At 43.6% G+C, this 23,550-nt stretch overlaps 1 protein-coding gene across 3 annotated transcripts in view; it reads left to right on the plus strand.

Moving 5' to 3' along the window:
• Nucleotides 1–23,550, plus strand: part of SCAI (suppressor of cancer cell invasion) — a gene marked incomplete at its 5' end in the record, with an annotated part of 107,494 nt that overhangs the window by 46,366 nt on the left and 37,578 nt on the right. For all 3 annotated transcript variants that reach the window (XM_084650314.1, XM_084650315.1, XM_084650313.1), the window contains one exon: nt 1,645–1,776. In XM_084650314.1, coding sequence (XP_084506440.1) covers nt 1,645–1,776 — 132 coding nt within the window. The remainder of the gene's footprint in view (nt 1–1,644; nt 1,777–23,550) is intronic.

Genomic DNA, 23,550 nt, shown 5'->3' on the forward strand with positions numbered 1-23,550 from the left:
ACCCAGGTCCTGCTTTCTTAGTTCATACTGGCAACCACTGATATGTGATTGATATGTTTTGAGCTCTTGCATATTGTCTGGCATCACACAGGAGTAATTAATTGAAAATCAGTTGGACAGATGTTTCTTAACTTTCCCCTCTGAATCTCTAAAGCAATTGGTCTGTGCAATGCAAACCACATTCTAGTGATAAAGCTATGTGTGTCATTATGTCAGCATGTGAGAGAGGAAAGTGAATACATGCTATGCTGCCCCTTGCCAAACACAGGCAGACACAAAGTTCCTTGTTTGGTGGGACATGTTCACTAACGGATCCTTAAAAGGTGAAGGAGGGAGTTGCTATTTTGCTTAGTACTTGGCAATGCATGAAATGGTGTCACAGGAAAGTATAACCAAAGTCTGGTTGAGTTGAGGGTTTGGCATGGTGTTGATGGGAAAATAATTGCAGTTACTTTCCAGTGTCTGCATATAAGCTTCCCTTTTGCCATACTTACAGGGCAGGCCCTGCTACCTCTTGGCCTGAATTGGGGGTTGCAGATGGCTGCTCATATACAGTCATTGCACAATGCTCCTGTGCAAATGGAATTTATCTTAAATCTCTGCCCTTCCCGCAAAATAAACCCATTAGTTTGCCAGATTCCATAGAGATGCCAAAAAGACTTGGTCCTCTCTCTGTTTTCCTAATAATGGCATGTGTTTACCCAACACAACACAAAGTTTCTAAAGAGCATAGATGGGCCCCAAAGTGGTTAGCCATTTAAAGTGCGGCACATCTTATTGCAGGTGTTAGAACCTGTAGCTCCCTGTTCACTCTTGGATGATCATAGCAACAATCTTGCTGTGGATTAATTTCAAACGGGTTTCCCAAAAAGATCACTGTATCCTTATAACTCTTTTACACCTTTACTCAGTTTTAAGTCTAGCCACACTATAGATCCTTGCTATGGTATAACTGTGTGTACGAACACCGTTCTTGCACAATATGAAGTTGTGCACAGATGAATAATAATTAAAAAAAAATCAGTGTTTGTGTAGGTCTTCTTGTGGGGTTGCAGCCCACAGAGTTGACAGAGAGAAGAAATGCGGTGGAACAGATATCATTTTGGGCAGGTCTTCCTGACAACACAGCTGATGTCCTCATGCTGTCGAACAGTGAACTACAGGTTCCAACAAATGTAAAAGGAAAGGAAATGTGTCCCAACACATGTAGTAAACAGATTTAGGGCCTGGGTCTCTTCTCTCTCTAAACATTGCTGTGGGGCAACCACATCACTTCGCTAATAGACAAACCTAGAGAGAGGAGTTGTCAACATCAAGTTTTGTTTACACACAATCCTTTTTATTTGTGGTTCGTTGTTAATAGTCCTGTCAACAAGTTATTTTATTTCATGATTATGCCATTTTCATTTGCTCTGTTAACTAGTGAGCCACGCTGTAAATATCCCCATGCTTTGTTAGGGTTTTCTGATCCTGAGTTGATATTCCTATTGTGACTTTCAGTGAGCCTCAAAGAAAGTAACCTGTGGGAGAGTTGCATGTTTGATACGTTTCGTTATCCCTGTGAAACCATCATGCTTAAACCTGTCTTCTGAGTTCCTAGTTGCATGCAATCTTTATCTCATATAGATCTTGCCTTTATTCTAGGACTGAATTTGCCCTAAAAGAAATCATGTCATCTGGAGGAGCTGAAGATGATATCCCTCAGGGAGAGAGGAAAACGGTCACAGACTTTTGTTACCTACTGGATAAATCTAAACAGCTCTTCAATGGCTTAAGGTTAGTGGATTTGTAGTGCTACACAAGTGAAAGCAAATTACCCTCTTTCTCCTTAGGGACAACATTGTAACCCAGATGTTGGTGCATGAACAATGCTGAAGTTTGTACAGTATACAGTGCGTACAGCAAACCAGAAGTAAATGGTAATTTCTTGTTTTTAAAACAAAATAATTAAAATGTTTATGTTGGGGTAGGGAAAGGATTGTGCATACACATTTATTATGGTTTTGCATACATTTTTGTTCCGAGTTGCAGGAGCTGAGACCAGTTCCTATATAAGGCCACTTTATCTCTTCTATTGTTGTAAGAATTCTTTTCCAGATTCCTACAACAGTGCGCACTCTGGAGTGCTGCACAGCCATTTCTTGGGCTTCTGAGAAGGAGTTAGATCTGTGGAAGGCTACTGCATGTAGTTGGGTCCCTTATTTTAGATCTCCGTTTACACTGGGCATCTGATGGTTGAAGACTAAAGGCCGTAGTTTTTCTTGTATTATAGTAGGGCTTAGGACCTGCAGCAAAGAATATGGGCCCAACTGCACAAGGCACTGTGTAGACAAATTGCAAAGAAGACAGTCCCTGTATTCACTTGTGAGCTGATGCAATTTGTACACGGCTGTAAGCCACTGCTAGTCTATCATAGCATAACTATACAGAACAAATTAGTGTGGTTGCATTGATGTGATGTAAATATTACTGATGTAGGACTACAGAACTAAAGTGGGAATGTGTTAACCTTCCCCTCCAATGGCCTATTGTTAAGTAAGACAGCCTATAAACTTGCATCCACAGATTCCTTTGCAGAAATCTGTGTGGCTACTTGGGTTTCTTGTGTGTTGCCAGGAATGGAAATGACTGACAGTCTGTGGTTGGAGATGGGATTCTGTTCTTTCCTGCTATATAACAAGTGTCTTTGTGAGTGGGCTTCCTGAATTGACAGTTATAAAACTGAACTAAGAAATACTGACACTTGTGGGCTCCTCTCTCCAGTTCTAGTTCTTTATATTCAGGGACATTATTTTTTTCCATTCCCTTTATATTTAATCTCCTTATAAAAGCAAAGATTGCACGGGGGCGGAGGGGTTGAGTAACTGCGTTCCTTACCTTTGAATTTATTATTGGTGTTGGGGGTGTGGTTTTTTTTTGGTTTTTTTTTGGTATTTGCTTAGATTACCCTGCCCGCAAGGAGCTTACTTTCATCTCCTCTCCATTCTCTACCTTGCCAAATGTGGTGTTGGAGCTCAACAAATGAAGAATAACTTGGTTCGTTCAAAAATGCACACTGCCTAAGAAGCTACTAAGCTGCAGATCCAATTTCCATGTGCAGCACTTATGGTTTTCTATAGTGCCCATCTGGGTAAGTGTGCCTAAAACTTGCTGGTGTGGAAATTCCACATGCCTGATTGTTGACTGACCCCAGGGTTCAGAACACTTTTAAAGGTGCAGGCAAATTCTAGGAGTCTAGCCTGACTAAAGAGACTCATAACAGTTGTGCGCTTTCACTTGATTACCATGCACATTGTAGGGAGAGGGGTCACTTTGGATGAGCTATTACCAGCAGGAGAGTGAGTTTGTGTGTGTATGGGGGTGGGGGGGTGAGAGAACCTGGATTTGTGCTGGAAATGGCCCACCTTGATTATCATACACATTGTGAAGAGAGTGGTCACTTTGGATAAGCTATTACCAGCAGGAGAGTGAGTTTGTGTGTGTGGTTTTTGGAGGGGGGTGAGGGGGTGAGAGAACCTGGATTTGTGCAGGAAATGGCCCACCTTGATTATCATACACATTGTGAAGAGTGGTCACTTTGGATGGGCTATTACCAGCAGGAGAATGAGTTTGGGGGGGTGGGGGCGGAGCGGAGGGTGAGAGAACCTGGATTTGTGCTGTAAATGGCCCAACTTGATGATCACTTTAGATAAGCTATTACCAGCAGGACAGTGGGGCGGGAGGAGGTATTGTTTCATGGTCTCTGTGTGTATATAATGTCTTCTGCAGTTTCCACGGTATGCATCCGATGAAGTGAGCTGTAGCTCACGAAAGCTCATGCTCAAATAAATTGGTTAGTCTCTAAGGTGCCACAAGTACTCCTTTTCTTTTTGCGAATGCAGACTAACACGGCTGTTACTCTGAAACCTCTAAATAGATATTTTTTTTGCATTAAACTATGTGTTGCAAATGTTTGCCACCCAGAGAGTCATAGAGTTAAAGGTCAGAAGACACTACAAGATCATCTAGTCTGACCTCTTCTACATCACAGGCCACTAACACCCTCCAACAGCTGAAATTAAGACCCAAGTATTACAACCCACAGGAGCCTAACTACTGTGTACCACAGGTAGAGAATAGAAGACACCGAGGAGCACCAATGCCTGAGGCCCCTGCAATGGGTTATACCCAAATAATCCTAGTAAGTGATCCACACCCATACACTTGCAGAGAGAGGTTAAAACACCCAAAGGTCACTGCCAATCTGGCCTGCAGGGGAAAATTCTTTCCCGATCTGGCGTATGGCAATCAGAGAGGCAGTGTGGTCTAATGGCTTGAACATAGGAATAGAATCTTATCTAGCTCTGCCATAGGATTCTAGTATGACCTTGGACAAGTCAGATCATCTCTCTGTGCCTCAAGGTTCTCCAGCTATAAAAGGAGAGCAATAATATTTTTTGCCTACCTCCCAGGGGAGTTGTGGTGGTGTATTAGGTGGTGTTTTTGTAAAGTGCTCTTAGGAAGTGAAGCACTGAATGAGTGCTAAGTGTTATAGCTGCAGTATAAAGCTTAATCGGAATCCATGAAAAGCTAGTTACTGATAAGTTCTGTTCTTTAAGTCAGCTCAGGTAGAAGATGTGTACTGGAGAGTCCACTGTGTGCTAGCAGTGTATCTTATGGAATATGCTCAGTTTTCTCCCGATTTGCCAAGGTGACTTTCAAAGCCTGCTTTACATATATAGTCTTCCTCCTGCATGTTGTTGGCTGCATCAGTGGCACTAACTATCTTTCTTCCTAAAGCCGTAACTGAAAAGATTTCTAGCTATGCTGTTGAGTAAAAGAGCCTGTCAGGGTTAATGGCTCTGAATTCTGACTTGCCTTTTCATGTCTATTTGTAGTGTTTATTCAGTATATTACATGTTTTAAAAACAAACCTTCAGCCATTTTCCTTACAAGTGCAAACTACCCCTCCCTCCACCCCCTCTCCAACAGTGGACCTATGGGCAGTTAAGCAACTGTCTCTTACAAGATCACCTGCATGCTGCCCTGGCACCATTCTAATTTAATAATGTAGCTGACAACCCTGTGGTAATAAGGTGGCAGGTGCACTATACTGGAAATGACTCTAATATCTTGCAAAGCGGCTCCACTCACCTTGCTCCCAAGAAACTCTGGTACACACCAGTTCTGAAACATTAGCTAAAAACACTCTGTGAAGTTGAGCAGGTTGTCTTGCTAATGTGAGATTTGCACATCCTGTACTTCTCGGAAAGAGCTTAGGGCTTGTCTGTTTGGAAAGTTAGCATGGAATTAGGTAGGGTGTGAATTTAAATCTATTACATAGCATACATTGCAAAAAGGCACTTATTGTGGAATGGGTGTCTACATGGGGAGTTAGTGCACAATAGTTATTCTGCTTTAAATTCACACCCTACCATATTTCACACTAACTTTCCCATGTAGGCAAGCCCTTATGTAGCAATCCTCCAAATATCGGGAGCATAGATTAATATTACAGGGGTGTGAGAGCCACACAGAGCAGCCTTCTTCTAAGATGGGTCAGCATCTCTTTTACTGATCTGGCCAGCTGAAGCTCCATTTTGACAGATCTGATTAGAGCTGGTGACTGCTACATGACTTTTGCCAGGTGGAATCTATAACCTCCTGTTGGAGCAGTCTGCTGGTTAGTTACATCTTCTCCAGTGTCTACTGTTTGCCTAGCACATCAGCAATAAAACACTGTTAGCTCCAACTTACAAGCCAGAAACAAATGTGTTAATGCTTTGTCTTTCTCTGAGTCAGCATATATAAGTATCAGAGTGCTTAACAAATGTCAGTGAATTAATCATCACAACACCTGTGGAAGCTAAATATTGCCCTTGTTGGAGGGGGAAAGTGGGGCACGGGGGGGGTAAGGGTCTTGCTGAAGGCCACCCATTGTGTCTGGGGCAGAACCAGAAATAGAACCTAGAGTCCTTGACACCTTGTTCTGTGCAGTAACCACTAACCCAGCACTTCTCAGTCAGTAGGATGCAATGTGGGAAGTGGGTACCAAAGGAGTAAAGTTGCATGAGCAATGAAATCCTGCAGGCACTCCCTCTCCGATCTTGCTGCCGCCTTTGCCACCACCACCTTGGCTCTGTGCTTTCACTGATTCCTACCCAATCATACAACGATCTGTCTTTGCTCTCTTCTTCCCTCACACCACCCATTGCTCTGCACTAGGGCTCAGAAATGCATTTGCAAGGAACTGTAGAGCCAATTCTGCAACCACTGAAAGTATTATTCTCCTGCACCTGAACAGGTAACAAGCACCCCATTCCACTCCAGCAGACTGATACTCCACCCCCAAAGCAACAGCTCCCAATACTCTATCGACATTTTCCACAATGCTCAAGCTTCAGCACCCAAAAACAGCCTGTTGCTTCTTTCTAAGACCAAGATCCCACAATCGGACTCCAAAGGATTTTGGACACAGTGGCTTGCAAGATGACCTCAGCCTTTTTTAGGTTGCGGACCCAGACAGACTGAGAAGTATTACATGAGACTCTACTGCCGCTCTCTTCTAAAGCAAGTTTCTTTGCTTTTTAAAATATTTTTCTTAGGCTACTCTATTATTGTTGACCTTCTTAAACCATTTTGATTAGTATATAAAGCAATCTTCTCATTGTGTGTGTGTGTAAAAGTGAGCTGGGTGCAGCTTTAAGGGTCAAGGCTGCAGAGTTTTGTTGTTAAAGGCAATAATTGTAGACTGTGATTTAGGTAACATGAATTCAGGAATAATGTCTGTCTCTGCTAGCTGACAACATGCCTTTTGAGCCTGACTGTATTTCAAGAGTGAAAGCATGTTGCTAATTGACACCCTTGTCTGCTGGTTTAAGTGAAAGTTAGGCTGATTGCATAGTCTGAAGAATGTGTGGCTTCCGCTTCTCTAGTGTGTGGTAAAGCAGCTGACATATAGCAGGTCGGGGATGTATTTGAAGGTCCATTTTTTTTTATTGATTGCATTTACATATATTGAAGTCAACCATGTTCGTCTATACTGGCATTAGAAAAGGTTCAGAAAAGGGCAACTAAAATTATTAGAGGTTTGGAACGGGTCCCATATGAGGAGAGATTAGAGGCTAGGACTTTTCAGCTTGGAAAAGAGGAGACTAAGGGGGGATATGATAGAGGTCTATAAAATCATGAGTGGTATAGAGAAAGTGAATAAGGAGAAGTGATTTACTTGGTCCTATAATATAAGAACTAGGGGCCACCAAATGAAATTAATGGGCAGCAGGTTTAAAACAAATAAAAGGAAGTTGTTCATTCAGCGCACAGTCAACCTGTGGAACTCCTTGCCTGAGGAGGTTGTGAAGACTAGGACTATAACAGGGTTTAAAAGAGAACTGGATAAATTCATGGAGTTTAAGGCCATTAATTGCTATTAGCCAGGATGGGTAAGGAATGGTATCCCTAGCCTCTGTTTGTCAGAGGGTGGAGATGGATGGCAGGAGAGAGATCACTTGATCATTACCTGTTAGGTTCACTCCCTCTTGGGCACCTGGCATTGGCCACTGTTGGTAGACAGGATACTGGGTTGGATGGACCTTTGATCTTGTTATACCAATAAAATAAAAACCAGCAGGATCTTATTAAAGGGAATAAGGCAAAATGCCACATTTATCGTGAATACAGAAAGAATCATAGTAAGCAGTTATAGCTATAACATTTAATTAAATTTCATATTTATTCACACATTCATTCATACACACACAGGTTCTGCAAGGTTGTTATCATAGTTACCAGCCTTAGAGTTGCTCGTGCCAAGCCACTGGCCAGGTGGCCTGGACATGAGGAGGGAGCAGGGCCTTGTCAGATGCTCATCTGATGCTCCTGGAAGTTGGTTTGCAGAATCAGACCCCAAAGTTCTCACTTTCTAGAGTCCATTTTTATAGGAATTTATTCCTATGCCAGTCTATGGAAATTGCTTCATCATGCTGTTGCTGAATCAATCAGCAGATGGCACATTCCTGACAGCTCCGTGCTGCCAGATGTTACCTTGTTCTTCAGTTCTCCCATCCTTGAGGCTGTTGGGTGGATTCCAGTCTGCCCTCTGGGGGTCCTCAGGTTGTTTCCACTTGAGGCTGCCTTTGGCCGATCGACACTGGATTCTTAGGCTCCCACCTCCCTGATCATTCATTTATTATCCACACCAAGCATCCATCACATACATGCTCTATCTCTATTTTAATCACAATTGTTAACAAAGCGAGATAAATACAACAAAAGGGCGGGGAGTCTGTGTACTGTTTGTTTCAAAGTATTGCTTTGAGTCTCTCTGTATGAGTAGTTACAAAGTATTGGTTTGAGAAAAGACTCCGTCTTAGGATGTACTAACACAATTAACTTGCAAGTTTCATACAGAGAGGGGGAGAAACAGTAAAAACAAGAGACCAAAAACCAAGAGGCCTCTTAATTAGTAATACCCTGGAATTTAAACTATGGGGAATTAAACTCATTTGTGATTTTAATACAGAACTTCTTTAATATGATCCAATATAACAGTCTGACCCAGTATGGCCATTCTTATGTTCTTATGTCTAAATGTCTTAACTGTTCAGTAGCTGAGGGAAGGGCATCAAGCAGCCATTGCCAACAGATGCAGCCTGCAAGTTTATGATCAAAATCTTCTAACTGGAAACCGTGGTAAAAGAGAGTCAAAAAGGTCCCACTAGTAGTTATTTGCAGCCTATTTGTTAACTCTACATTGAAAACTATTGTGTTTTGTCTATAGGTGGTGTGGGAGGTCAAAATTGGGGGGATTGGGCTTCAGATGTCTCACAAGATAAACAATGGCTGTGTTTGAAACCTTGCCACCTAGTACACCATCTGGAGGTGACTTTGAGGTTCTTTAAATGAATTGTCCAAAGGGCCGTGCCATGAGCTAAGACAGTAGATTGGTGGATTAGACACACTTTTAAACAGGTAGATGTGGCATGTCTTGCACCTTAAGGAGCAGATTCTGCAAGGCAGCTTGTCACCTCCTGTCAGAAGGGGCAAGGTGGGACAGGACCAGCAGCGAGCCTGGGTTGGTCGGTCTCATGATACTAGTGATTGTGTGCATAGTTTCATTTAGCTGACTGTTGACTATCCTTTGTGAGATGAGATGAGCCACACAGGGAATGATGCTCTGCTACAGAATATCTGTCTGGCTGTGCGGGACCAGGATTTCAGTCACTTAGAAGAAATCCTGAATGCGATGATGAGAGAGATGGCCCACTGTTATCAAAGATGGAAACTTTTAAACCAAGTACCAAAAAGACAGATTCCAGCTGTTTCCATATAAACCACACAAAGGCCAACGTTCAGCTTGACATTTTACTGAATGACATAGCTTGACCATGACCTAAAGTTGTGTATTTAGGTGTTACACTGAACCACACCTGGACATTCAAGAACACCTTACCAAGACCTCACTGAAAAAACAAAACACACAGCCTGACCAGCATACTAGCTGGTTCAATCTGGGGAGCCAATATGCAGACACTAAGAAGGTCTGGTGAAACATTTGATACAAGTCTTACTGAGGCAGTCTTCAGTGCCTTCAGGAAGAGATGTTACGTGAGCAGCATTGTTCAGGACAACTTGAGCAAATGTATGAGGGATCTGAGAGCAGGCAGATTGCAAAGATGGGGGTCCCTTTCAGCAGTTGTTAGAACGAATTAGCAAAGCAGCATTTATGCCTCCTAAATTGGATTTAATGGGGTTATGCCTTGCATCTTTCTGGGGTTTCCCCCAACACGTTAACAATACACCTTAAGATCCCCAAACATGAAGCTAGCCAGGTGGAGTAAAGGGCTGGGTGGTGGATTGGAACTGCACTTCTATGCAAATTATCTGGGTTCAGAAGCTAACCCCACTTGTTCGTTTGTTTTTTTTTCTTGGGCCATCCAAACTGAGAATCAGTGCTCTCAGCCCAACCCTTGGGGAAAGCTGCTTGTGCAACTTAACAGGGACCCCTTTAGCTGAATAAATAGCTTCAGAGTGAATCTCTTGCCTAGGATGGTGGCTGACGGTGGACTTCAGATTCCTCACTTTATACCTTCACCCTAAATGGCTGTCTGCAGTAGCAGAGAATTGCACAACCCAGAGAGGCAATCTTGAATCCGGTGGTGGTGGTGAATAGTTAAAACGTTGGTGAAACAGGAGTCATGAATCCCAAGTTCTATTCTCTGCTCTGTTAATGACTCCCATGTGACCTTGGAACAAGCCACTTTCTTTTGTGCCTCAGATAACATGCAGGCCATGTTTGAGATTACTTTGTTTTTAAGGGGTACAGAGTTATTTCCTGCTGGCACAGATTCATTGTCATGCCCAGGACACAGCTTAAGGTCATTGCTCAAGCTAACCTTATCTGTAGAGCAAGCCCTGACAAGGGTCAAATCTAGAATTATCCAAAGCAGCTAGTAAAGTTGAAAGTCTTGCCATCTTGTCCAAGCCAGTGAAAGATGCTTCAGGAATTTTGAGGTGCTTGTGGGATAGTGGTTCAAGCACTCACAATGTGACATGGGCATGCTTGTTCCAGAATGTAGGGAATTCCCTCTAGGCTGATGTTTGTGTTAGAAGCTTTATTTCTTAACTTCTTTGTAGAATCTCTTGAGCAACACTTACCACAGCCACTATTTCCCTGGCAATTCAGCATCTTACTGGTCTGAGTAATACTGTGTGTTGGGGGCTGCATGGACTGCTGATACGCAAACACAGATGGTTAGTAAAGATGTTCTCTTCCCTTTTCTCATAAACTATTGATAATCCTACAATTTGCTGTGTTAATTGGATTTCCAAACTCCAAACAGCCTGTGCTGCAAAATGTGAGTGATAAAGCAAATGGGAAGCAGACCAGCAAAAGTCCTCACTGACCTTATGCAGCACCCTAAGGAAGCATACTCTGGTACACCAGGACTGAAAGATCCTGAGTCCCAGGTTTCTCAGTTGGCTTCTGGCACCATATGTCCCATCCTGTCATGCTCAGGTCATAGCATGCTTGTGGCTGTAGCCCTTGGAGCCTGTAGGGAATAAATCAGAACTTCTTGTGTCTTGGTGCTTGAGGAAAGTTCAGGCTCAGAACCTGACGGATGCTGGGATCTGCTACAGTACCATTAAGTGTCTTTTCTTTGAAAAAGCCTTTGGTACAGCTACATGCTGTGTTAAATTTCCAGCTGATTGAAAGAGGATCAGGATTTTGATACTGTAACTGGTATGCAGGGGGAAAGAATTATTTCTCACCCAGCTAGGAAGTAGAAAAATACCAATGGGTTTCAGCAATCAATGTAAGAGGATGGACTCCAGTCACCAGGCTCAGACTGTTTCTCAAGGTGACCATTGGTCGTATTTGAATATGCCACTTCATGGGTTCATCTGAAGTAAAATACACAACTAATGCAGTCTCCCCTTGCACAGAAATCAATCACCATTTCACCCATAGTGCTCCTCACAGCTGCAGTTTCTGTTGGCTTAGGGTTTGTGGTGAAGCATTGCTATAACATATCTCTGCATGATACCTCCTGAGCAAGTTACCTGTCCCGTTCTGGCTTGCCTGGAAAAGGCAGAGTGTCCTCCTGATTCCTGATCTCACCACTGGCTCCTCCCTGTAGGTTAATGTATGCATCGGTAAATGCCTGACCTGTTTGACTAAGGTAATGGTTTCTGCTGCTTTGTGGACAGGGGCTTAACCCACACAATGTTTCATGCTGGGGGTTTCCTTCCTGAAAATTCTTCTGGGCGTTCGAACTGCAGAAAGCCAAGCCTATGGCTGTGTGTTGGCAGCTGTTTCACTCTTTCTGCTGCCAGAATGGCAAGAGCCCAGCCTGCCACCTCTTTGTTTCTATAGTATTTCCTTCCTCTCTTCCTAATTCAGTTGCCAAATACAGCATTGAGAAAAACCTGTTATAAAGGTTGTTGCTCCCAAGTATATATTATGCTCTTAGCAGTGGGTAAGGGTGTTGCTTCCTTTTTGTGACTATAGCTGCTAGAATTATTTGTATTTGAGTGGGGGGGGGAGGAGATATGTCTGTAGCACTTACCTCCCTTAATAAACATCCTTAGCTATACGTTTAAAAACAGAATTAATTGCAGATGTCCCAGTCTGTATCCCCTTTGCTTTCCCTTGTCTTGGAATAATGAAGGAACGTGCTAGGAAGTGCCTCGCTGTGGGATTTCCAGCCTCTTCATTGCTTCTAGTAGTCTCACTTGTTAACTGTTGAGTTCAGTGCTATGGAAAGTGAGAAGATGCTGTCCTGGAGGAGCTTGCAGTCTAGCAATAATGTTTTGCTCACTGTGTGGCCTGCAAGAACATGCTTTACTGGAAGAGATGGTAGCATTTTCCTGTTTCTCCCAGAATTCCAGTAAGATGCACACTGCTTTTCAGGGACTCAGATCAAACCCTCTTTGATTTTGTTCTATACTGTCTGCTGTGGCTCTTAATATTATGATATTTCCTCATATTTGCTGTGTAAATGTATTAGGAAGGCAGAGCCCTTCTCCCAAAGCTCAATCTAATGATGGACATGAGAATACAACTGTGTGTGTGTGTGTGTGTTGGGGTGGGGAAGGGAATCCAGTGAGATAGGTGGGCAAGGGTGATAGAACTAGACGTGACTAAATTGTGTGCAGAGCTGCTAAGTGTATACAACTCCCACCCCATCAAAATCCCTTCCAGTTCCCGCTTCCTTCCAAAATCAAACTTCACTCCCTCACTATCCAACCCCCATCCCCAACTGTCTCTCTGTTTCCCATTCTGAGCCTAAGCTGCATGCTGTGCAACACTCCTCCATCTACTTTGTCCTCACTCCACTTGACAACCCTTGGCTTCTCTGACTAGGGACCCAAAAAGGGAGCCAGCCAGTCAGGCAGCGGCACAGGATACTGTAAACAGGGGAGTTTGAGGGGGAGTTTGTCTTGTGGTGCTTGTTGGGGGGTTGTTTTTGCTGTGGGTGGTGGTCGTGTTTTGGTGTGGTTTGTGTTTCCCAGATTAACAGGGTTTAGGTGGGAAGGCTATGACAGATACAGAGGCAGCAGTGGGAGTGACCCATGTAGTGGAAGACACAATGAGGATGACTGGATGTAGAAGCTGCGGTATGTACATGATCCTGGAGGGGATACCTGGTAAGCGTTTTGTCTGCATGAAATGCTGTCTGATAGAGCTGATGGAGGAAAAGATCGGAAGTTTGGAGATGCAGGTGGAAAATCTGGTTGAGTTTAGAAAAGGATTCGAGCAGATTATGGAGCAAAGACATGAGGTATCTGAAGGGAAAAGCTCAGATTTGCAGATGGTAGCAGGACTGAGGAATTCTGAGGGGAGACGGGGTGAGGAAAGTGGTCAGTGGAAGCATGTGACTAAAAGAACCAGGCAGAGGAAAAGATGGGCTAGTGAAGGAGAAATAGAGCTCAAGAACAGGTTTGCAGAGTTGGAAAATGAAGAAGGGGCTCAGCAGGTGGTCACTGAAGGTGGAAGGGCAAGGAAGAAGAGAAGAACGGCTAGTCCTTTACGAAAAGGGGAAGAGTCAATGGAGACTAAACCAAATGTGAGCCCCAGGAGGATACAGGATGGGTTGAAGAGGATTACAAGGGAGAATAGGAATGGAAAGAACTTGCAGCCAGAGGGAACGGGATAGACTGGAGAATAGCACCGTCACCAGGAAAAGGCAGGTCTATGTGATCGGGGACTCTTTACTGAGAAGAATAGACAGGCCTGTAACCAGAGCTGATCCAGAGAATAGAAGGGTATGCTGTCTTCCAGGTGCTAAGATACGGGATGTAGACCTGAGGTTGAAAAGGATCCTAAAGGGAGCAGGAAAGAATCCCCTAATTAACCTTCATGTGGGAACAAATGATACGGCTAGATTCTCGCTGGAAAGTATTAAGGGAGACTATGCTAGGCCGGGGAAGACGCTTAAGGAAATTGAGGCTCAGGTGATCTTTTGTGGAATTCTGCCTGTTCCTAGAGAAGGGCAACAAAGGTGTGACAAGATTATGACTATCAACAGATGGCTTAGGCAGTGGTGCTATAAGGATGGCTTTGGGATGTATGGCCACTGGGAGGCATTCATGGACATAGGACAGTTCTCTCGGGATGGACTTCATCTGAGTAGGGAAGGAAATAGACTTCTAGGATGGAGGCTGGCACAACTGATTAAGAGAGCTTTAAACTAGGAATTTGGGGGAGATGGTTGGGAGATGTCCAGGTAATCTCCACACCAGATTTTAGCATTGAGAGGGAAGAAAATGAAGTAAGAAAGGATACAGCTGTGGGTAGGAGAATGTATATAAGGAGCAAGGGCAGTGTGGATACCAGTCTAATAGGTTATACTGGCTGTAGAATTACTGTGCCTAATAGGGTACAGAATGTGAGCGAGGCCAAACAGCAAAAATTAAGATGTTTGTACACCAGTGCGAGGAGCCTAGGTAACAAAATGGAGGAACTAGAGCTACTGGTGCAGGAAGTGAAACCAGATATTCTAGGGGTAACAGAAACAGGGTGGAATAGTCGTCATGACTGGACTACAGGTATTGAAGGGTATGTGCTGTTTAGGAAAGACCCAAATAAAGGTAAAGGTGGTGGAGTAGCATTGTATATCAGTGATGAGGTAGAATGTAAAGCAATAAGAAGCGATGAAATGGATAAGACAGTCTGTCTGGGCAAAAATTACATTGGGGAAGAAAACTATTAGAGCCTCCCCTGGGATAGAGCTTGGGGTGTACTGTAGACCTCTGGGATCTGATATGGATAGAGACCTTTTTAATGTTTTTAATGAAGTAAATACTAATGGAAACTGCGTGATCATGGGAGACTTTAACATCCCAGATATAGACTGGAGGATGAGTGCTAGTAGTAATAATAGGGCTCAAATTTTTCTCGATGCGATAGCTGATTGATTCCTTCATCAAGTAGTTGCTGAACCGACTAGAGGGGATGCCATTTTAGATTTGGTTTTGGTGAGTAGTGCAGACCTCATAGAAGAAATGGTTGTAGGGGATAATCTTGGTTCAAGTGATCATGAGCTAATTCAGTTCAAACTGAACGGAAGGATAAACAAAAATAAATCTGCGACTAGGGTTTTTGAATTCAAAAGGGCTGACTTTCAAAAATTAAGGAAATTCGTTAGGGAAGTGGATTGGACTGAAGAATTTATGGATCTAAAGGCAGAGGATGCCTGGGATTACTTTAAATCAAAGCTGCAGAAGCTGTCGGAAGCCTGCATCCCAAGAAAGGGGAAAAAATTCATAGGCAGGAGTCGTAGACCAAGCTGGATGAGCAAGCATCTCAGAGAGGTGATTAAGAAAAAGCAGACAGCATACAGGGAGTGGAGGAAGGGAGGGATCAGCAAGGAAAGCTACCTTATTGAGGTCAGAACATGTAGGGATAAAGTGAGACAGGCTAAAAGTCAAGTAGAGTTGGACCTTGCAAAGGGAATTAAAACCAATAGTAAAAGGTTCTATAGCCATATAAATAAGAAGAAAACAAAGAAAGAAGTGGGACCGCTAAACACTGAGGTTGGAATGGAGGTTAAGGATAATCTAGGTATGGCCCAATATCTAAACGAATACTTTGCCTCAGTCTTTAATAAGGTTAAAGAGGATCTTAGGGATAATGGTAGCATGACAAATGGGAATGAGGCTATGGAGGCAGATATTACCATATCTGAGGTAGAAGCGAAACTCGAACAGCTTAATGGGACTAAATCGGGGGGCCCAGATAATCTTCATCCAAGAATATTAAAGGAATTGGCACACAAAATTAGCAAGAATTTTTAATGAATATGTAAACTTAGGGGTTGTACCGTATGGTTGGAGGATTGCTAACACAATTCCTATTTTTAAGAAAGGGGGAAAAAAAAGTGATCCGGGTAACTACAGGCCTGTTAGTTTGACATCTGTAGTATGCAAGGTCTTGGAAAAGAATTTGAAGGAGAAAGTAGTTAAGGACATTGAGGTCAATGGTAAATGGGACAAAATACAACATGGTTTTAAAAAAGGTAGATCGTGCCAAACTCCTTCTTTGAGATAGTAACAGATTTTTTTAGACAAAGGAAACGCAGTGGATCTAAATTACCTAGATTTCAGTAAGGCATTTGATACAGTGCCACATGGGGAATTATTAGTTAAATTGGAAAAGATGGGGGAATCAATATGAAAATTGAAAGGTGGATCAGGAATTGGTTAACAGGGAGACTACAGCGGGTCCTACTGAAAGGTGACCTGTCAGGCTGGAGGGAGGTTACCAGTGGAGTTCCTCAGGGATCAGTTTTGGGACCAGTCTTATTTAAACTTTTTATTTCTGAGCTCGGTACAAAAAGCGGGAGTGTGCTAATAAAGTTTGAGGATGACACGAAGCTGGGAGGTATTGCCAATTCAGAGAAGGCCCGGGATATCATACAGGAGGATCTAGATGACCTTGTAAACTGGAGTAATCAGATGAAATTTAATAGTGAGAAGTGTAAGGTCATTCATTTAGGGATTAATAACAGGAATTTTAGTTATAAGCTGGGGAAGCATCAATTAGAAGTAGCGGAGGAGGAGAGAGACCGAGATATGGCCGTGAAAAAAGCTAATGCGGCCTTGGGATGCATCAGGTGAGATATTTCCAGTAGAGAGAAGGAGGAGTTAGTACCGTTCTACAAGGCACTGGTGAGATCTCATCTGGAATACTGTGTGCAGTTCTCGTCCCCCATGTTTAAGGAGGATGAATTCAAACTGGAACAGGTACAGAGAAGGGCTACTAGGATGATCCGAGGAATGGAAAACATGCCTTATGAAAGGGGACTTAAGGAGTTTGGCTTGTTTAGCCCAACCAAAAGAAGGTTGAGGGGAGATATGATTGCTCTCTCTAAATATATCAGAGGGATAAATACCAGAGAGGGAGAGGAATTACGTAAGCTCAGTACCAATGTGGACACAAGAACAAATGGATATAAATTGGCCATCAGGAAGTTTAGACTTGAAATTAGACGAAGGTTTCTAACCATCAGAAGAGTGAAGTTCTGGAACAGCCTTTCAAGGGAAGCAGTGGGGGCAAAAGACCTATCTGGCTTCAGGATTAAACTCGATGATAAGTTTATGGAGGAGATGGTATGATGGGATAACATGATTTTGGCAATTAATTGATCTTTTAACTATTCATGATAAATAGGACCAATGTTAGATGGGGTGGGATCTGAGTTACTACAGAGAATTCTTTCCTGGGTATCTGGCTGGTGAGTCTTGCCCATATGCTCAGGGTTTAGCTGATCTCCATATTTGGGGTCGGGAAGGAATTTTCCTCTAGGGCAGATTCCAGGGCCTCTTCCAGGTTTTTCGCCTTCCTCTGTAGCATGGGGCACGGGTCACTTGCTGGAGGATTCTCTGCACCTTGAAGTCTTTAAACCACGATTTGAGGACTTCAATAGCTCAGACATAGGTGAGAGGTTTATTGCAGGAGTGGATGGGTGAGATTCTGTGGCCTGCGTTGTGCAGGAGGTCGGACTAGATGATCATAATGGTCCCTTCTGACCTTAGTATCTATGAATCTTGCAAACACTCCACCCCTCACCTTCATACAGGTCCGTCTCCTCCCTAAGTTGCTCCTGATGTGGGCCCATCAAAGGCTGTGCTCCTGTCTTCCCCTTCCAGATCATCCTCCGTAAGCCGGCTGGCCGTGTGTCTCAGGAGGAGGGCCCTTTGCTTGTGTGGTGCAGAAGGGTCAGGCTGTAGTACTTCTACTGTCTGAACCTTCCTCTCCCTGTGAAATTATGGAATTGGGGTCTTGCCAGCCTCTGATCTGGGGTGCTGCCCCCCGCCCCACTGAAGCAGTGCTGTTGATGTTTCTGGTGCAGTTTCTAGCTCACAGTGGCTTGTTGGTGAGGAGGTTGTGCCCCTTGGCGAGTTACTGCACAGTCCTGGTATCTGGGTATGGGAGGTAAGAGGTGGTCCTGGCTGAGTGACTGTATGATTGTGAACAGACAAGCACAAGGACATAAACCTTCACACACTCCCCCCGCGCCCCCCCCCCCAAAAAAAGTTACACATCATTCTGGAAAGCTTCTCTGTTAAATTCAAGTGTAGCATTTGCTCCTCGCATTGCTGCTGTAGGCCTGCTGAGAATCTCCCTGGATTTTGTAGGTCTTTTATTCAGTCTGAGACATGTCCCTCTGTGACAGCTTCCATGTGGGGTTACCCAAAAGGAATATTCCTTAACTCGTTTTCAACCAGTGCAGCTCTGGCCTCTGTCAGCAATGTGGTTGGAACCACTGATGGAAAATGAATTATTGAACACACAAGATGAAGTGATATACCTCGTAAAGCAGGTCATAGCAAGAACTGGGGAAAACTTCCACATGGGGCTGAAAGTTCACTGCAGCTTTATCCATCATCTGTCTCAGTGCAGTACACGGACCAACAGACTACACCCATAGTGTGTGCCATGCCCCAGGAGCAATTGTGGGATTTCACTCATTCCTATTTAACATTAGAGAGATTTAAAATCTGAATTTTTAAAGGCATTTGTTTACCATTAAAATTGGAGGGCTTAGTAGCAAACTCTAGATAATGACTGAATGTCTTTTCACTGTTCTCTTAGTCAATCCCTTCAGCATATTTTGCCTATCCTTCAGTGGCTGGGATACTCCTTTCTTTGCACTATCCATCCCATATGGCAAATCTGTCTGTCACTTCTGCATCCTGCACTGTGATTTGGATGGCTTGCATTTCAGGGTTAGGTGCCTGGAGAGAGGTGAGGAGGGGAAGAGGGAGATGGCTATGGGGAAGGAAAGTAACAGGTTGTTGTTTCCCATTATGCCTTCCCTTTGCTAAGGGCCATTATCCTGTTATAGGACCTGAAATAGCACAGCATCTTTCCATAATGTATCCAGTTTTCTTTCGTATTGTGTATCTCTCTTTTAGCTGGGTCACATAGTCCCTATCTGCTTGAGTGGGTAGGGGAGAAGGAGGAACTACCAAACAGCCCGTCCACAGAATATTAAGATTGATTAAACATCAGAATATCTAATCCTTTCTCAGCAAATAAGGCAAATCTGCACGTTCTGAGATTTCATAATATTCAAAAGAGATTACCATAATAGTTGTGTGTAATTAAATAGTACTTATCCTCCTCTTTCCCGTCTTGCACACCCAAACAAAAAGTTCCTGATGAAACTGATGAGGGCAGTTCCTGAGGAAGGCAGCATGAATGATGTGCAGATCACAAGGCAACAAATGGGTGAGAGGGTGGCGATGGCAAAGAGCTGCCCTTCCCTGCCCAACAGTGTTTGGTGGTGCTGTGGTGATGTACTGTCACAAATGAAATTTTATTATGCTGTTAGGGTGTTATCAAAAGTGCTGGTGTCTGTTTCCATGGAGACCCTCCTTGTTCCCAGGGGAACCCAGGAACGGCATGGTACCTGGCTATGCCAGCTGTGATTAGGCTTGCCTGCTGCTTGAAATGTAAATGTGCAGCTACACAGGAGTTTCTGTAAGTAATAGTGGCCCAACATGTACATGCTGTAAGGACAGAAGTATTGTAATAGGCCATTAATCAGAGGGAATCCAAAGCACGGAAGTAACCAGGAAACTTTGGATTTTATAGGAATTCTTAGACTTGCACAGAGATGCAACATGTACAGAAAAGTGAGGGGTGACCCACACATTCAGGGTGTTACAAGTAAAGAATGTAGTATGTGAATGCCTGATTTTTCCCTTGTTTAAAGCTACATTTTCCGCTCACTTTGTGGTGGATGTGAAATGGCCAAAATAATGTGAAGACTACTTGGGGGAGGGGAGGAAGAGGGGGGCTTCTTCTAGGATCTCCCCACTTTAGCCTCTTGCTTAAACTAACCTGTCATCCTGATCTGGTAGAGCAGAATTGCGGCTGAGTCAGCTGGAACTGGGGGCGGTCACTGCAATAGGTGTGAGGAATGTTCTCAACCCTGAGGAGGATGGGGCTGGGGATAAAGCAGCATGAGGATTGCAGCAAGGGGCTTGCTTTGATGCTCCACAGCTATTCTTTGACAACCTGGGGAGTCTGTGGCCAGAGAGAATGCTTTAAAGTTTGGAAGGATTATGATGCTTCAGAAAACAAATGTTAAGATTCATTAAGACTTCCTGAAGCAAACTTGTTCTGTTTATTGCATGAGGTGTCCCGAAGCTCATGACGTTTCTCACAGTAGGCCCTGCGACCATATGGAATCCCATTCAGACCTGACTCCATCCACTTGCTTCAGACCCTAGGAGCAGCTAGCTGGAGTCTGGCAGGACCTGCTTTCTGGCCAATTCCTGTGTAACTTCTCAGGCATCAGCAGCATCACGATAGCAACAGCTGTTGAAATGGTTTTCCAGGCTGGTAGGGATAACGCCAATAACTGATTCACTTTGCATAAAATGAGTCAGCCAGTTTCCCTCATGTTGTGTGGGAAATAGAGCTGGCAGATAAGCACAGCAATATTAATTTCCTAACCCACTTGGAGTTCTGTTAAAGAGATTAGACAACAATGTTGCTCCTTTCTGCTGTGGAAATACCACTCTGCTGCCTTATTCCTTTTTATTCCTCTAAAGAGCCTGGCATGATCAGCAAGAGGCTGCATTCCTGTAGCCATCCCTTCCCCTGGTGCCTTCTGGCACAGCTCTGCTCCTGTGAGGGGAGGGGGACTTCCTGTAAAAAGTAGTCATCGGCCAAGTAGTGGCAAGGGAGAAGTGAGGGGGTTTCCTTCTCATGTTGCAATAGCCCATCTCAGGGGCATTGCTGGACTCTGTTAAAGATCTTTGGTCCTGGGAGGTTGCAATTGTCCTTCTTTTTGAAGTTGTTATTGGGGGTGGGGCTTCAGAATGTCTGTTTATAGAAGATATGATCGGCTATTCAGTATGTAGAGTAAGTAGGTGAGCCAATTTACTGATCTGGGATAGGGTTCTCCTGAAGAAAATTCTTGACCTGATTCAAAAACAACTAAATGTAATGCCTTCTTGAAATGTGGGCTGTATGCCTGTCTTGAAATTCCACCCTAGGTTTGTGTTGAATGTGTTGACTTCAAGGAGCTAGGATATTTTTGTCTTCTCCATGGAGTTCATGCCAAGCTGCTTGTGATACCCTTACAAAAGGCTCTTTGTTAGGGTGAAAGTAAGGTTGGGAGCATGTCTAGGGAATTTAAAGATTAAAATCCTTATAATGTAGCTACAAACAAATATATTCAAAAACATGGAAATTCACAGTAAAGGTAGCAAAACCACCTTAACTCTGCCTCCAAAGAATGTCCCATGGAATGTAAGTTCTGCCATTTTGTTTCTTGCATAGGTGTCTCCAGTAGTAAGTGTGATGCTTTGTCTCCCCACTCACCTTTGCTCTGTTCATATAAGTGCTGTAGTGTTACAGTGTGAGCTGATGAGGGTTGGGCACGGGCACATGCCAGCTGACTCCAGTGACTCTTGGATAACTGGTTTGCGTATGGAATCGTAGGGCCTAAGACTGAGAGGTATTCAACTGCCTCAGTCACCTTGCAGGATTGAGCCCTTGATGAAGAATGGAGAGAGCCATTTGTCTAATCCAAGATTTGAATTGGATTATGCTTGATTTGCCCTAACTGCTTATTTTTGGAGACATTGTCATGGCATCCCAAAATATTGTTGTCACATTAAATCTCAGTGAAATGCGATTTGTGGCCCCCTCATTCTATCTGACATTCCATGTCCTTTTGTGTACACTAAGCATTGTGCTCCCAGCCAGTTAGTGTATGTCTGCAACTAGAAGGGTGAATCTCCTTTAGTGCTATGGGGAAGTGGGAATAGAGGCTCCAGGTGAACTGGCTTTGATAGCCTGTTATAGCATTTTATAGCAGAAGTTCCCCGGAGGAAATATAGGGCAATTTCTCTGTGTAACCTCTTAAATCCCTTTTGTGTATTAAAAAATGCAGTCTGATATCCACAGGAGCTTTGAATTAAATCAGTATTCTCTCTGCCTTGGAATAGAACAGGCTTTAGGAAAATGGGCCTGCCTTTTGTAATTTAGGGAGGGGTCTATAAACAATTGTTTCATACCAAAGTTGCCCTTACACAGCACAAGCTCCAAGGAGATTTGGCTTATGGGGCAATCACTGGGGACCATTTAATTTTATTCCACTGACCATTAACTTCCCATTTCTGCCAACAGTAATAGAGGCTGCGTAACATAGTGTCTAAGAGTAACCAAACAATGATGTGTTCTGCCCAAAAAAAGAGGAGATTTTGGTACAACTGAAGTCTCCGCAGTATGTTCCTGACTGTGGATGATATTTAGTATTTGGTGCATATAACTGCTTTTGTTGCAGTTTCCAGTTGCCTGCTTGTGAGCATAGGAGCTGCAAGAACTCTGCCGTTTCCTTTGGGAGTTGTTTTCAGGGTTACAGTAAATATGTAGAGTGTCTTGTGTTTTGCTGATGTCAAGAGACCTGACACCTTGTGGTAAAAAGGCACAGTCACGGAGCTTGGAAAACATGAATTCCTTTCCACTCCAAATCATGCATCTATACACATGCACATGTGTGTCTGCATCTGCACAGCCCACCAGCCTACTTCATGTAAACACATTCTGTGAATTCACACATGGCATTAGCTCCCTCCAGCTGTTGCTGTACTTGCATATTGTGGCAGCCATCCCCTAATTCCAGGCATAGCAGGATGAGGCAAGTACATCATAATAATATGTTGTATGTATTATAAATGCACAGTCTATAGTGATGTTCTAGTAGATAAAAGCCTTTGCTGTTGCACAGGTGTAATTTATAAAGTTGAGTTTAAAAACAACAAAAAAAACAAAAATGACCGAGAACTTAAAATTGGGTGGTAACAGACTGAATCCTAGTGAAGACTGAATCTGGTGATATTCTGAGCAAAAAAAGCTCTCAGCTGTATTGGTAGCTGTTTTCCATCACTTCATGGTGACCCAATAAACATTCTAGGCTTCAGAGTGATTTTGGGGGTTATTATGTATACTGGTGGTTTGATTTGTGTGTGGGATGTGTTGTGCTGGGAGAGTTGTGTGTGTTTGTGCAGGTGAAAATGAGTTTATACTGCAGTGCAGGGCAGTGTGTTTGGAGTGGTGGTGTGTGGGTGATTTTGAAGAAAGGTAGCAGCTCTTTGCTACTATTCTTTGCTCTCAGAGGCAAAAATACCTTCTTAGCCACCAAAAGGCTATGTCCCAAGTACTGATGAATGCTAGCTGATGCCAGCGTATCCTCCTCCTGCCTCTGATTCTAGTGTTGCCTTGTAGATTATATGACATTGCATGGGGTGGGTGGTAATGATGCCAGGCAGTTAAAGGCACCAGATCTCTGCATTACTCTGCCCTTCTCTCCCATTCTCAATCAGTGACAAACTGACCGTTAGCAAATATTCATGTTGTTGTCCAAGTTTGTCTGGGAATTGTTAGTGTTAATGAAATGCCCAGTCTTGTCTATGCAGGGGCCAAATAATTCTGCCTGAGCATAAGGGGTGTGGGAATACGTGTCTGTCTGACTCACTCACAGAAGCTGCTTCATGAGTTGACCCAGTTTAGTGTGGTGTCTCCAGCAAAGTGCCCCTGCCCTAACT

Source organism: Lepidochelys olivacea, assembly GCF_965140295.1.
Source record: "Lepidochelys olivacea isolate rLepOli2 genome assembly, chromosome: 16".
Taxonomy (NCBI): domain Eukaryota; kingdom Metazoa; phylum Chordata; order Testudines; family Cheloniidae; genus Lepidochelys; species Lepidochelys olivacea.